The sequence below is a fragment of the Parasteatoda tepidariorum genome, chromosome 11 (assembly GCF_982258835.1).
Source record: "Parasteatoda tepidariorum strain Cologne lab strain chromosome 11, Ptep-v5.0, whole genome shotgun sequence".
Lineage (NCBI taxonomy): Eukaryota > Metazoa > Arthropoda > Arachnida > Araneae > Theridiidae > Parasteatoda > Parasteatoda tepidariorum.
Window position 1 is genome coordinate 6,336,362 of NC_141765.1, and position 16,229 is coordinate 6,352,590.

The following is a 16,229-nucleotide window of genomic DNA, read 5'->3' on the forward strand; positions in this document are numbered from 1 at the left end:
AGTTTTCAAGGTCACATTGTAAATATAGCTGTGCTTGAGTTATTATTCTTATTTTCTATTTCGTTAATTTTCTCTCTCCAATATTTCTCTTTTGTTTTTATTTTGATAAGAGTTCTGAAAGCATACATTAAGGGCATCTACTACGAAACACCACGTAAATATTGCTTTCAAGAAAAAAAAATGGAAGTAACATGGAAGTGATATTGGGACTCATTTTATTCAAGTCGAGTCCTGAATAAATGCACGCATTATGAAAAGAACAATATTCGGTGCCTAGACAATTTTTCTTTAAAATATATTCAGATGGAACAAAAAGAAATTTTAAGTTTCATTGGTTAAATAGAAATAGCTCTTAAGGAGTGATATAGAAGAGTTAAAAGACGTGTTAAATTAAGTGATAGTCATTGCTTGTTGTAGGAGGAACCGTATTTAATGAAGAAGAAAAGTGATTCAGGAATCCCTCTTGAAGGCAATGAAAGTTTCGAAGGATACTGCAAAGATCTAGCCGACTTGATTGCCGAATACTTAAAGTTCAGCTACGTGCTCAAACTTGTTAATGATTCTAACTATGGCGGACTAGATTCTAGATCTCCTGTTGGTTGGAATGGCATGGTTGGAGAACTCATAGCGAAAGTAAGTCAACATTGATATTGTTCTTTTTTATGTCCTTTACTTTTGTTATAGAACGAGAATAAGTTCTCTCTAAAGATTCAGAAGCACGAAATATTATTACGCTGTTAGAAAAGACCTTAAAGTATGCCAAGAACAATTTAACGGGACGTTGGAAGATACAAAATATTACGTTTCTCAAAATATTCGCACTCCATTTAAATTATAATCATTGTCGTGCTTTTATGTTAGTACCCTCTTACATAAAGCTTTTCCTTTCCAATTTATAAGATTAAGCAACAAAATTTGAATGTTACAATGTGCTCATATTACTAAAATAATGTGATGTAATATTGTAAGTAAAATACTGTATTTGCCGAAAATAATTTTCATAATTACAAAGCTTCAAAGTTATGTCTGGACATTGTTCAAAGATGGACAGCTGGAATATATTTACCATTTTTCTATCAATAGTTTTATGAAAATTTTCTCACATAGGAAAAACTTTTTATACTTTCATATGCAATAGCATAAGAACAAACTTTATTCTTGAGGTTTAAAATATTTTGAAGTTTCAAAATAAAAATTAGTTTTTGGATGAAGTAAATTTTTATTTTGGTTTTTAACTATTGCTTTGAACTGTTTTTAAAAATTATTTGCAATAATAGGATACATCAAACTACAAATGATTATGCTTTTAAAAACTTTAATAGTCACTTTTGATTAGTCTTTTTAATTTCCCAGTATTAAGTTTTAGCGAACTCAGGAAATTTACTACTCATAGACAATTATGAACTTTTAGTAGTAGGGCTGCTGTTTAATTTTGGCAAAAAATGTTTCTACATTTCATACTTCCATTTATAAAATTCGATTACTTTTTCATGAAATTTCATGATGATTTTATGAAATTTACGACTCATAGACAATTATGAACATTTAGTAGTAGGGCTGCTGTGAACAAGCAAATATTAAGCTCTCTGTGATAGTAATGTGGGTTAACTAATAAAGCATCACTTATTAGGGAACTTAGTTTTGTAAACTGCCTAATTTAGAAAATTGTTTCTACATTTCATACTTGTATTTATAAAATTCGATGGCTTTTGTGCATTGAAAAATTTAGGGAAAAATAATGCATTAACACAATTAACCCATTGTGTTTGCTACCATTCAAAATAATGATTAGATATAGATTTTTTTTTTGGTAGTGTGTTTCAGATTTTTTTTAATGCCAGTGTCTGTCGGATGACATATTTTATTGATTTGTTAAAATACTTTCATGACATTTTATTGATTTCTGAACTACATTCTGTTAGGGTTATACTTGTAGCACGAAGGTTCTCGGAATTAAGAATAAAATAAGAAAAAAAAGATAGACAAGTATCAAATATATAAACTAATAAATTTAGAAACAGATTTTTCTAACACTTTTGTTTTTCTTTCTTTCATTTTTTACCTCTTTTAGTGAGTCTTAAAAATTGTTTTCTTAAGTTTCTTCTAATATAGAAGTATTATTCACTTGATACTTTTTCACTATGCATATCGGGCTTCAAGGAAAAATAAAATTTTTATATTGTTTTTCTTCTTTTAAAATAATGTTACTTTAAGGTCATTTGGGAGAATAAGAACGACGCTTTTCAATTTATATTTACGTATATGCGCTATCCAAAAATAGCTTCATAAATCATTTCCTTCAACTTCTTTATATTTTAAACCCGTTAGTTGACTAAAATGAATGAAGCAAAGCCAGTAGTCGATCACTGGGTTCCTGGAGATATAGTATCCATAGTTTCGAAACCAATAGCGAGTCTGGTAGCAGTGTGATTGGCATTGCCCACCGGGTGCCTTTTACATCAGAGATTAGCTGGCAACCATCAATCTGCTGCTGAGTTGGCTTCAAACCATCATAAATCATTTTCTTTAGTTTCTTTATATTTTAAATCTGCTAGTTGACTTAAATGAATAAAGCAGAGCCAGTTGACGATCAGTGGAATCCTGGAGATATAGTCTCCATAATTTCGAAACCAATGGCAGGACTGGTAGCAATGTGATCAGCGCTGCCCACCAGAAAATGACAAGCTGACAACCATCATTCTGCAGCTGAGTTAGCTTCAAGCCTTGATAAATCATTTCCTTTAACTTCGTTATATTTTAAACTCGCTAGTTGGCTTATATGAATAAAGCAGAGCCAGTTGACGATCAGTGGAGTCCTGGAGATATAATCTCCATAATTTCGAAATCAATGGTAAGTCTGGTAGTAATGTGATAAGCTTTGCCCACCAGACGCTTCTCAGACAAGTTGACAACCATCATTCTGCAACTGAGTTGGTTTCATGCCACATCGGATATAGAATTTTATATCTTTACGATAACAGTTCAGTTACTTAAGCCCTGTGCCATTGCGGCTCAGCTTGCTTACATATACAGTGGTGACCAAAAGTGTGGACATTTTTTGAAAGTTTCATGTTTTTCAACTTTGTGTGCTTGTAGAATATGTTAATTTTCACTTAAATACAAACGTTTATATAACAAATTGCAGGTAATTTAATGTAGAATTTAACAACAGAAATAGAATTAATATATCTGTATTACAAAAAAAGCTATGTTCATTTTAGTAGAACAAACAAACACAAATCGTTTTGAATAAGGACGTGTTTTGTAGTAAAAGCGTACTAGCCAATCACTAACAATGTTCTTAGGACCAATCAAATGTTTGCAACTATCATTTAGATGGTGAAAGAGTTATTGTTGTGGAAATATTTTGCGGAATGATGCATGCTATTACAATTAAATAGAGTATTGCTGTTTTTTTTAATATTTAAAGCCCTTCTTTTAATTAAACTAATTTTAAACAATGTCATCAACAAGAAGAACTAATTGGACATTTTCAAAAAGAAGCCGATTTGTCATATTGAGAGAAAATGGTCTCTTTTATGTTGAAATTGCAAGACAAGTTGGTGGTTCAGTGACTTGTTATCAGTGGAAAATAATCCAGTAAATCAGTGGAAAATAAAGCCAAATCAGGTCGAAAAAAATGCACAAGTGCTACTGTCGATAGAAAAATTAAACGGCTATGCCTTCAAGATAGAAAAATTTCATCAGATGCCATTAGATGTGAAATAAATGCAGCGGGTATTGCAGCAAGTTCATAAGAAGAAGGTTATCATAGCAAGCTCATAACAATAGGAAGAAGGTTATCAGGATTTGGACTTCAAGCTAGAATTCCAAGGAAAAAACCATATTTAAATTAAAAGCAACGCGAAAAACGAGTTAATGGGCAAAAGAACACATTAAATGGTCAGAAAATCAATGGAAGCAAGTAATATAGAGCGATGAGAGTAAAATATCGCTCTTTGGTAGTGACGGTAGAAAATACGTGAGACGTAGAGTAGGTGAAGCACTTCATCCTGATTGCATTGAAGCAACTACAAAAAAACCAACAAATGTCATGATTTGGGCATGTATGTCTGCAGATGGTGTGGACCGAATTCAAGTGATTGATGGCATCCTGAATGCTAAAAAATACATCGAAACTGTCCTGAAACCAAAATTGATACCTTCCATCAGGAATCTCTTCCCCAACGACGCACCGTTTATTTTTCAGCAGGATTCAGCTCCATGCCACACAGCAAAAGTATGCAAAGCATGGTTTCAAAATAAAGGCACAGATATATTACCATGGCCAGGAAACAGCCCTGGTCTCAATCCAATTGAAAATTTGTGAGACGTTTGAAAATTCTTGCAGGAAAAAAACGTCCATCCAATAAAAGACAACTTATAGAAGCTATAATTGATTCTTGGCACCAAGTGATTACGAAGGATGAACTCCAAACACTCGCTCACTCGATGAAAAGACGCTGTGAAGCTGTTTTAAAAAATAAGGGTTATCCTACTAAGTATTGATTGTGTAAGTATCACATTAAAGAAATGCAAATCTAAGATGGATCTTACTATTAGTTGCATAACTTTTTTTGTAACACAGATATTGTAATACTGTATTTATTATTAAATTTTAAATTAAATTACCTTCAACTTGATATAAAACCGTTTGTATTTAAGTGAAAATTAATATATTCTACAAGCACATAAAGTTGAAAAACATGAAACTTTCAAAAAATGTCCACACTTTTGGACACCACTGTATATTAATTCGCTTAAACTATTTTCTAAACATGCCTGGTGCTTATTTTTATGTGACTTAGGAGTTCTGTACTTAGAACTTTCCTGGCAAATTTTAAAAAAAAGATAAATTGTGAGAAAAATTTAGAAAATGAAACTGAAGAAAATGAATAAAAATAAGTAATGAAAATAAAAATTATTTTATATGTAGGGAGATCATATAATAAATGAATAACTGAGTTCCTATGAATGACATATTTAGTTGAAGGAGGAAAAAATTCTGTTATCACTATTATGGTCATAGCAAACCAGGCCACATATTTAAACTAAAAAATATTGTCCATATGTCTGAAAATCCTTATAAAAACAGCAAAACTAATGTTGATATGAAAGATAAAGTTTATTTTCATCAATACTATTATCCAAAACTGTGTATGGGTGAGGGGGGACATCTTGAATAACTTTTTTCTTAATCCGACAGATTTTTCTGTGAGATATCATAATTGCAAAACAATGATGTTCACTTCTAGTTGTAGCTGCATAATCACACTGTAAATACTTAAGTAGGAATTTTTAAAAGAAGGTTTTTAAGGTTTAAAAATAACCTTCAAATTTTTCCTTCATTCTCTTTTGAACATACTTTATTTTCTGACTGAGAATTCTTAAATTCTTAGACAATTCAGTGAATTCTTAAATACTTAGACAATATAATTAGACAATGCAAGAAAATTCTTAGACAATGAAAAGGTGAAAATATGATTTAAATTATTCGGTTTCTTACCTATTTTTATATCAATTTCTGCCCCGTATAGTTTCAATTAATTAGCATTAAGCATAAACAAACAGGTCTCTTTGAAGAGCTAGAGTCGACACATGATGATGGGGCATGTGTGGACTACTATCACCACACTATCACCATTTAAGTATCAATCAAAGATATATGAATTGGTATAAATATAACACATTTGATGTTATTTAATTTGTAATTTAGAATGATTTTGTAGAATAATATACTTTTGCTAATAGTGGTTTCAATCTCAAGTGAAAACAAAAAAATAGCAAGAAGCCTTATATTAATCCTTTTTTTTAAATTTTTAAAAAATTGAAGGAAATGTTCTATCGAGTTTGTTAAAGGAATATAATTTAATATCGATGAATTAAATAAGAAATAACAGTTTTGATGAAATATTTATATTTTATAGAGCATTAAACTAAACCAGATCTATTAATTAAAGGGTCAATATTGCCAATTAAAAATATCATTACGAAATCTTTACATGAATTTTAATTTTAAAGAAATATAAAAGAGTAAAGAAAAGAAAAGAAATATAAAAGAGTAAAGAAAAACACACACAAATTTTCAGATATGGCAATATGCATGTTCGAAAAGGGTTTTATTAAGATTATCGCCGTAATCTTAATAAAATGTTAATAAAAGATGACTTTGTGGTGTAGGGAAATCATACTTGGTGTGGTCTTAAGGCAAGATATGAAGTTTCTATAAGGGTTTTATAAAGTTTTTACTCGGGGGAATCAATTTGCCATAGTTTTTTCTTAATAAAAATAAATTTATTATTTATTAATTTTTTTAATAAAAATAAATACCAACAAGCTTTTTGTCAGAAAATAATTTGCGTTTGATAATGTTTTTAAAAATTAAAAGAAAAGTATTTCTTAGAATAATAATTTATTTCTAGTTTATTTCTAAGTAATGTTTTTTTAACGAAAGTAATGTTTTTTTTTAACGAAAATGTAAAGAAAATGCAAATATTTCATAAAAGAATTGTAAAGAAAATACATAGATTTTATAAAAGAAATGTGCAAGGAGGTTTCAAAAATATCCATAAAAAATAATTAAAAATGTATTGTAATAAATTAATACTACTATTAATTTTAGGTAATTTTATTAAGTAATTTTCTCAAATTAAATTTTTAATTTTCTTGCAAGTGATGTTAAGATTTTATAAAGACTTTGGTAAGCAAGAAACACTTGTCAAGTTGCATTCGATTTATTTTATGAAATGCCCGGATCTGTTCGTAAGCTTTTAAGTTTTGCTGAGAATAAAGTTGAACTTTAAAAACTGTTGCAACGATTGAGAATATTTCGTCGTAATAGTATCAGGTAAAATTTGTTTTTTCAAGCTGTGTTAGGGAATGCAACAGAAATAAGGAATAAGGTGAGTAGTTTGCAGCGAATATGAAAGTTTTTATGTTTTAGGTAAGTGTTTTTATAATATACTACTTTTTATGATAACTATTTAAAGCAGTTCTTTCCAAACTTTTTGTACCTGCGCCCCCCTCTTTGGAAAAAAAAATTTTGTGCCCCCCTTAATTTTTCTAACAATCCAATCTCATAAACACTTATCTGATATTGTAATTTATTTAATGGGCTACAAAATAATATACAATATTATGTATAAAAATACATAAAAAATAATTATCTATTTTAAGAAATAATAATATAATGTAATAAAAACAAATCTTACAAAAGTACAAAAAATAGAATTCAACATTAATACAACATTATAAAAATTTAATGTGAAGGGTGAGCTTGTTTTTCAGCACAAATTTCGTCAAACCGTGGTATCATTGAAGATATCGCGGTTCTCAGTTCCTTTTCAATCTTTAAGCAAGATCGATACTTTGTCTTTAAGACAGCTACTGCAGAAAACCCAGTTTTACATAAGTAAGATGTTACAAAGGGCAATAAAATTTCTAAAGCTTTATTTGTTAAAGTAGGAAACTCGTCCTTTACTCGTAACCAAAACGTGACAATATTATTTTCGTGTTGAAACATCTGCTTTAATGTGCTGTCACTAGATAAGTCAATTATCATTTCCTGCTCTGCTGTCGTAAGGCCAAAATCATCATATTTTTCAATCACAAACGGGTTTCTAATCCATTCATATTTGGACATGTCAAGATCTTTAAAGTAAAGCGAGAATTGCTCCCTTAAACTGGTCAAGTGTTTATTAATAAGAACTTTACTTTCTTCTATTTCATCTGCAAGACAGGTAATTTTAAAAGTGGTAAACATATCAAAGTTATTATTTTTCAAACTTATTATCCACAGTTCCAATTTTCTCATAAATGCAGTAACCTTGTCTTTCTGGACAAAAGCATGAATTTGAGGCCCTTGCATTGATTTATTTAAAGTACTGAATCTTTGAAAAATATCCACTAAATACGCAAGTTTCACAAGAAATTTCGTGTCATAAAACAAGTTTGCTTCATCTCTATTATTATCAGTAAGGAATATGGCGATCTCTTCTTTTAGCTCAAACACCCTTTGAAGTACTTTGGAACGAGAAAGCCAACGTGCCTCACAATAATATAGAAGTGATGTATATTCTGAACCCATGTCATTACACAATTTTGCGAAAAACCTTCCTCTTAATGGGCTATTTTTGATAAAATTTACAACTCTTATAATAACTTGAAATACTGTTAGTAAATCTTCACCCATATCTCTTGAAACAAGTGATTGTCTATGAATCATGCAATGCGTCCAACTTGCCCGAGGAGCCACCTTTCGAACTAGTGCCTGTAGACCAGCGTTTTTTCCTGCCATAGATGGAGCTCCATCTGTGCATAGTCCAACACAGTTCTCCCACAGAATGTTATATTCATTGAAAAATTTATCAATCATATTAAAAACTTCACTTGCTGTAGTATTGCCTTCAATAGGTTTACAGAATAACATGTCTTCTCTAACATCAGTTTCCACAACATATCTTACATATGTAATCAAGTGTGCCTCCTTAAGAACATCTGTAACCTCATCTACTTGCAACGCGAAAGAAGATAGTTTTACTTTTTCTATTAATTGATCGCAAAGATCTTCAGATATATCGGATATTCGTCTTCCCACCGTATAATCTGCAAGTGGAATGATTTTAAGTTGATCAGCATATGATTCACCTAGCATCGTAGCTACCATGTCAATAGCTGCAGGTAGCACTAAAGTTTCTCCTATTACATGGGGTTTTTTGCATTTAGCAATTCTATAAGAAACCTTATAAGACGCAAGCAATGCTTTTTGTGTAACAGACATGGTCTTTGAAAACATTTCTTTTTGTTTATTTAAATTCTCCAATTTTCTTTGGAAAAATTCTATTGTCTTGCCAACGTGATCTGCATGTACGTTTTCGAGATGCCGTTTTAATTTATTTGGTTTCATGCTGTCTGAGGCCAAAGTATTCAGACACAGCAAACACATTGGTCGTTCTTGGCCATTAATGACTTTACAAGTAAATCCAAATGATAAGTACATTGGATCATATTTTCTACATTTAGGTTTACTATTTTGGGAAGATGTTCCGCTATTTTCGTTACCTCTTCTTTTGCCGTCTGCTTCTGCTTCATTCAATTTTCTTTTCAACCCAGTTACGTATTTATCCATCTAAAAGGGTTATTATTTTAAATCAAATAAAAATACTTTATAACAGTTTTGAAAATTACCTCAATATTAATTTAGAAGTCTACCAAAGCGAGTTTGTAGACAATCTGCGTGGAAACGGTCGAGTTTAACCAACGTTTCTTAACGAAATGCCGCGTGTCTGCTCTCGTCTGGGCGCACGCATCCAGGTGTAGTCGCGTCGTCCGAGTTTGAAAAACCCCGCAGTCGCGCGCAATTGATGATAGTTCCACACCAGATGTAATGAGCTCTAACGTCGTCGAATTAACGACGACCTTGGCTCATAAGCCTTGTCGGGGCCTGCTGCCTGCTTCTGTTTACTGAAGTTTGGCGGGAGTAGCCCCGAGAATACCCGGGATGATCCGAGTGCTTGTCTAGTGTTTCCTCGCGCTCGGCTCCAAACGGGAAAGCAAGATGTTTTCGTTCCAGCAAGAGTATGGATGGATTTTTTAGCATTTATACCCGAGAAATTCGCGGCGAGGATTGTGGATTACGTATAACCGTTTTTCTGATTAATTTTTTTGACACCTATTCGACTTTTTTGGTTTGTATTCGAAAATGATATTTTGGAATCAGCTGCGTGCCCCCCCTGCAACAGTCTCGCGCCCCCCTAGGGGGGCGCGCCCCACAGTTTGGAACACACTGATTTAAAGACTTGTTGATTAAAGTATTGATAGTATCAAGGCTTTTTACAGTTTTTATTAAAAGTTTTTTACTGCTTTTTTTTACTTGCGTTTTATGGGTTAGATGGTACTTAAATTTATTTTGACTTTAGATTTACTGAGTTGTAATAAATACTACTTAAAAGTTTTTAAAGTCTGCCCACTCTAGCCTCATACCAGTTCCACACTAGCTACCTATTGTAGTAGGGCTAGTATGTACAAAAACAATTTTAAAAGAATATTGTGTAACATTTTTGTAATCTGAGATATCAACCAAATTACAGTTAAATTGCAAAATGTTTGTTAAAAAATGCTTCATAAACTTAAAATTATATTAAATGGAGTTTTTTTGTTGACAATTTTAGCCCCCTCTTCCCTGTATATAAGTATTTATTAACTCTTTTCCTCATCAGTATTGTTTAAGATACGTATTAGTATTTAAAAGTCCTCTCATCTGATATTTTAGTTCTTATTATGCTTAACTAAAACGTCCACTTCGTGTTCTTGAAAATACGTGTTATGCTGATTTCAGGATCAGCAGAATTTCGTTCAATATCTCTTAAACTATTATTCTCCTAACTATTTGTTTGCTGAGACTTTAATTACGATTTATGTTGAGAATTTAATTATAATTTGAGGAGAAATGTATCCAAATTTCAAAAATTTACAATAATATATATGTTTTTAAATTAGTTTTAGATGCATATTGCTTACGCTTTTAGGAACTTTTCAGTGGATGTTGGGAAACTAGCTAAAATTCCCCTATCCCTCATTGTATGGCTTTATTTGCTAAACTCTCAGTCTAGTAGCAAATTTTTACCTCATTGTCGTACACTTCAACTTTCTTATATATGCTTATATGGGTAGTATTATTTAATTAAATGTTTTATTGAAAGAGTAATAAATCAGAATTATGTTCGGGCGTACTACCTACTAACTTACAATTATAAATATCCAGCTCCATCACATTTCCTGACTTACTCAGCGTACTTTATATGTATAGGGCATGTTCGGAAAGCAGTTTCATTTCACCATGATTGCAGTGGTATTGTCTCACGCATGCTCACATGCTTTTGGTTGATTGTAAATCAACTAACACCAACACAACTGTGTTTACATGATTTAGTGAGCTTTCAAAATGTTTAAGAGTGGTGAAGCACGATGTTAAGAGTGGTCAAAATGTTTAAGAGGAAGTGAGTTCTTCAATATGATTTTTAAACGCAAAGAAAGTTAATCCAGCTGTTTCCTGAGAGCCAAGAAACGCTGTAAATTCTGATAGTTTTGACAATACTTTTCCTCAAAGTCGTGGTAGCTCAGGGGACAGAGCGTTTGCCTTCCGATGAGGTGAACGGGTTCTAATCCCAGCGATGATCGATACCAATAGAGCTGACGTGAAATATCCTCCGTGGTAGATGGATCATGGGTTAGACTCCCCTTGACATCAGACTAACCGTCGGAGGTTCTGGTGGTTTTCCTCTCTATGTAACGCAAATGCGGGTTTGTTCCATCAAAAAGTCCTCCACGAAGGCAAATTTCCCCCAATACTTGATCCAGGAGTTCCCTTGTCTTTTGGATTGGGTTCAAAATTACAAAGCTACGAAGTTGAACATTAGTAGTCGTGAACCCAAAAAGTGGGTCGGCTGTTTAATGATGGTTATAAAATAAAATAAAATATAATAGTTGTCTCCACTGGTGGCATTTTTCTCTCAAAATCGTTTATAAGTTGTTTTCCAGCTAGGATGTTGGAAAGTTGGATTCCTGCAATTACAGAAGTCTGAGCAATATTTATAATATGTAGAGTAACAGGTTTCAAAATGTTCTTTCATGTAAAAATATATTTTGCTAAAAAAATATTTGTTTTTAACGTGCATTTCCAAAACGTTGAACATTTTCCTGACACGCCTGTTTGATTCTCTTCGATAATAAACTACGCATCAGAAATTGTATTGAAGGCGTAAAATTTTTTTAAAGAAATTAAATGAAGAGATGAAATTTATTTTTACCATTTCATTTTTTGATCTCGTTTCTGAAAAAAAATAGCATCTGAGTGTCATATATTTTCTATCACAGAAGTTTTTTATTTTCTTAGCAAGAAACTGGAACAAAATCTCGCTTTAATGAAAAAACACATGTCCAAAATCTTTTTACCATGGACACGTCGGTAGTCATAAAAATTCCTTATAATATTTCAAAAAGCGATATTTTTTTATGTGATCAGTTGCAACAGACGTAATAAATCGCTCAATATGTTACTTCAACTATATGAAATTCTGAAACTACCGTTGCACGAACCTAAACACGTGATTTGCCAGGTTATAAAGTACGCTGAACATAACAAATGTCCAAATGCATCCTGAATATCAAAAAGGGAATAAATATTCTTGCACCAATAGAATGAGACATTTTTGTCTGACTCATTTGGAATTTTTCATGAAGAACAAAATCCATCCGCCCTTCGAAAAGCCCGTAAAACGTCATGCTACGGAAATTAAAATCAATAGGGTTGACTGCAATTCTCTTCGGCTAAGAAGAGTTTTTATAGCTACCCATAAAGTCCCTGCAAAACGTGTCCTTTGTAGGGAAAATGATTTAAGATGTTAAGGGCATTATTTGTTGCCTTCATGTTTTGATCAACGAATGTAAACTAAACTTCAAACTATGTTTCACCGGGAATATTGTTAGTTTAGAGTAATTATCTCTGAAAACCAGAAATATATTTATTCCAACTATCTATAAAAATTTATGTATTTATTAGTATGCTTAAGTTTTATTTATTTGCATAAAATATATTTTGAAGTCAACAATTTATACTACTGTATATTTGTCTCCGATTTGTTTAGGTAAAAAAAGAGCATTTTAGAAGTAATATAAACTATGGTAATAATTAATAACCCTATTTCCGAAAAAGTTGCTCAGTACTTCCATTTTTTTACCTTTTCGAAAAAGCATTAATCAAAGTCGGCTTGGGCTTTAAGATACAACTTAAAAGTATACTTTGGAGAAAAATAAACTTTTATTCGGTCTTTGAAAGTTACAGAAAGCTATAAAAATTCTAATTTAACTTAAAAGTTTCCATCATGTTTTTCGTGTCAAACTGGTCATAAAACTTATTTAGATTCCGAAAATTTTCGCTTGAACATGGCACAGTATTGCAGAAATTCAACATTTTAATTAGAGAACAGAAATTTTTTAGAACCTTTCAAAGAAAAGTTTTGAAAACTGTTGCTGAAGAAAATCGTAAAGAATTTAATGATTCAGAGAAATAAAATTTGGTATACCCTAATTTGATTAAACATTTATGGAGTGCAGTTGGGAGTTTCACATTAGGGAATACAGATTCAAGTCTACCTTTCAAAATATAAAACGGATACTTGTTAATCACTGTTAAGATGGAATATTCGGTTTGGTTAGAGGGTGTATGGTATAGTGGACTAGGTGAAGATTGTGATGAAAACAGAAGATGATGAAAATAACAGTTGAAATGAAAACCGGATCATAACTATTATAAAGCTTTTATTTAATATGTTTGTAGAGCTACAAAATATAAACGGACACAGGAGAAGCATGTATAGGAGATCTAAAATTAGCGATTTATCAAAATATAACATAGCCAAAGCAAAACCAACCACCGCATATCATTATTGAGTTCAAAAAATACCTTGGCGATCACGAGTCGCCAACAAATTTATGGGAATTATTACAACCATGCAACTAAAGCTTATTTTTGGTTAGAAATTTAAATTACAAAGTTATAAATAGATTTTTACTTTCGATTAGGCGCGGCAGTGAATTAATAAATCTGCATTAGTAATGAAATAAGAAAGTATCCGTTACATTGATCAATAAAAAAAAGAATAAATATTTTATGTTCGTTTTAAAAGATTAAGTCTTTGTTTTATTTTAAATATAATTCGATTAATAAATTAAGTTTAAGTAATTAAAAATATTTTAAAAGCTAGGAAATATGTAATGCCAAATGCGGCATGACAATCACAAATTAAAATAATTGGGACTATTGATTCTTTAAAAATAAATATAGCTATAGAATAATGTGAACCAAATAAAATATTTGATTTTCCGAGGAAAAAAAACTCAAAATCTGGGGTCACAAAATTAAGTAAAATTAGCTTTCAAATTGTGAATAAAAAATAGTATTAATACTTTTATTATGTAGGATGCTAGTTTCAGTTTGCGTCTTCACTTTTAACTTTCGATCAGCTACGGCTATAGTTTTAAAAATGGTGTCCAGATAACGTTAATGAAGATAGCTGGTTTGAATCCGGGTTCGTAACCCTGGATGTATTTTCATGCTGCCCTTCTCTGAATTGTACTGTCTGTCTTTCTACCTGACAAAAGCTTATAAGCCGTACTTATGTAATTGAGCACGCAAGCCTGCATGTATGTGTACCAATAAATAAAAAAATAAGAGTTAAATAGTTAAACATGACAATATAAAATAATTTACAATGCCATTTTATGAAATGTTTTTGAATTCCTGAAAGAGGGTACGGCCTGCAATTTTCCAACATAAGGTGTTTGATTATACCTTGGCGATTATGTCTTTGGATGTTGTTTTCTCTCCGTTGTGGGAGCGTTTCTGGCAGAGTTGGCCAAAAATGTAATCGATTACATTTTTTGATTACAGTAATCAATTACTTGTAATCATGATTACAATTTTGATTACAGCTGTAATCATGATTACAATTTTGATTACAGCTGTAATCATGATTACAATATTAATTACAGTAATCTATTACTTGTAATCGTGATTACAATTTTGATTACAGCTGTAATCATGATTACATAGTCGATTACAGTAATCAATTACTTGTAATCGTGATTACAACTTTAAAAAAAATTGATTACAGCTGTAATCATGATTACAACTTTCAAAAAAAAATTTATTACAGCTGTAATTATGATTACAATTTTGATTACAGTAATCAATTACTTGTAATCATGATTCCAAGTAATTGCGATTAAAAGTAATCACAACGAAAACGATATATTTTGATTACAAGTAATCAAAATATATGATTACATGTAATCTAAATACACGATTACAAGACTATTGTATTCTTATAAATGATTATATTTTACAGTAGATAGTACAATGTATTTTATGATGATACATTTTGCACGTATTTACTGCATTTGTACTTATTTGTATACGTACAAATGAATGTAACTAAAATGTATGTACATATGATTTTATCTAATCAATTACTTGTAATCGTGATTGCAATTTTAGTTTCAGGCATTTTAGCTTCACACACATGTACAGTCCGCAAAAAAAAAAAAAAAGTCACCCTGAACAACTTTCGTTCTAATGATCGGATTTTCACTAACTAAGTGTCAATCTTAATGGTTCCGGGGGGTGACCTCAAGTATGCTAATTAATTAGTGCTAACTATTAATTAAGTTACGAAATCAGACACAAAAACATACTTTCTCTGAAGAAACATAATTTCATATTTGGATTCTAGTTTGGCACTATTTTTTGCGTATTAGGATTCCTTATCTTCAAAATATAGGGGGTAGCCGCAATCTGGGAAATGTGGTCCCCATAGTTTGGTCAGGAGAGCGATTCAAACTTTGTACCCCTTAATGTTAATTTCGTTTTTTGCGCTTTCAGTCATATTTTAAAAACTAATGAAGCAATTCAAAAAAAAATTGCACCCACTCATAAAACTAATTTACGCAAAGATAATTTCATGAAAAAAATAATTTTTAATAATTATTTATTATTTTTTATTATTTAATTAAAGTGAGAATGAAAAAATTTTGAATTGTTAGGTAGGGATTTTTTTATACCATTTTAATCTACATATTTTTCAATTGAAAAATCTAAAGTTTCTACTGTTTTTATTTATTGGAAGATGAGAAAAATTAAAATTAATTATTTTTAAGAAAATAATTTTGCGACAATGAAGAAATGATTTAATGGGGCGATTAATATTAAAATGTGATAAACTAACGAGGAACTTGACTTATCGCGAGTGGCGTAAAATTTCATTCATATTTTTTTTATTAATATCATTATCATTATTCGTTTCTAATTTTATATTATTTTATCTAATTTTCTAATATTTTTTTTATTAATATCATATCATTATTCGTTTGCTAATCTTGTCATTTTTATTTTTCTAAAACTATAAAAAAAGATATTTCTTTTTTAGTCGTCTAAAATTCTATTTGCAATTTAGTAAAGAAATTTGAATAAAACATTTTAATCAACGAATGTCGAGTTTTATAAAAGCATGATTGTGATAGAATATGATTATACACCAGATTTTGCTTATTTTATGTGATTGATTTTTTTTTTTAGTTTTTTAACTCCATAACTGATACAATTTCTATAATATACATACGTATGAATAGATTTGGAATAAAATATTTATCAATTTCTTGAATATATTTTTTAT

The 16,229-nt window shown here is 30.7% G+C and overlaps 1 protein-coding gene across 4 annotated transcripts in view; it reads left to right on the plus strand.

Annotated features, from left to right (window-relative positions):
- Positions 1 to 16,229, plus strand: part of LOC122270917 (glutamate receptor 1) — a 573,804-nt gene that overhangs the window by 429,878 nt on the left and 127,697 nt on the right. For all 4 annotated transcript variants that reach the window (XM_087154568.1, XM_087154569.1, XM_087154570.1 and 1 more), the window contains one exon: positions 418 to 633. In XM_087154568.1, the coding sequence (XP_087010694.1) occupies positions 418 to 633 (216 nt within the window). The remainder of the gene's footprint in view (positions 1 to 417; positions 634 to 16,229) is intronic.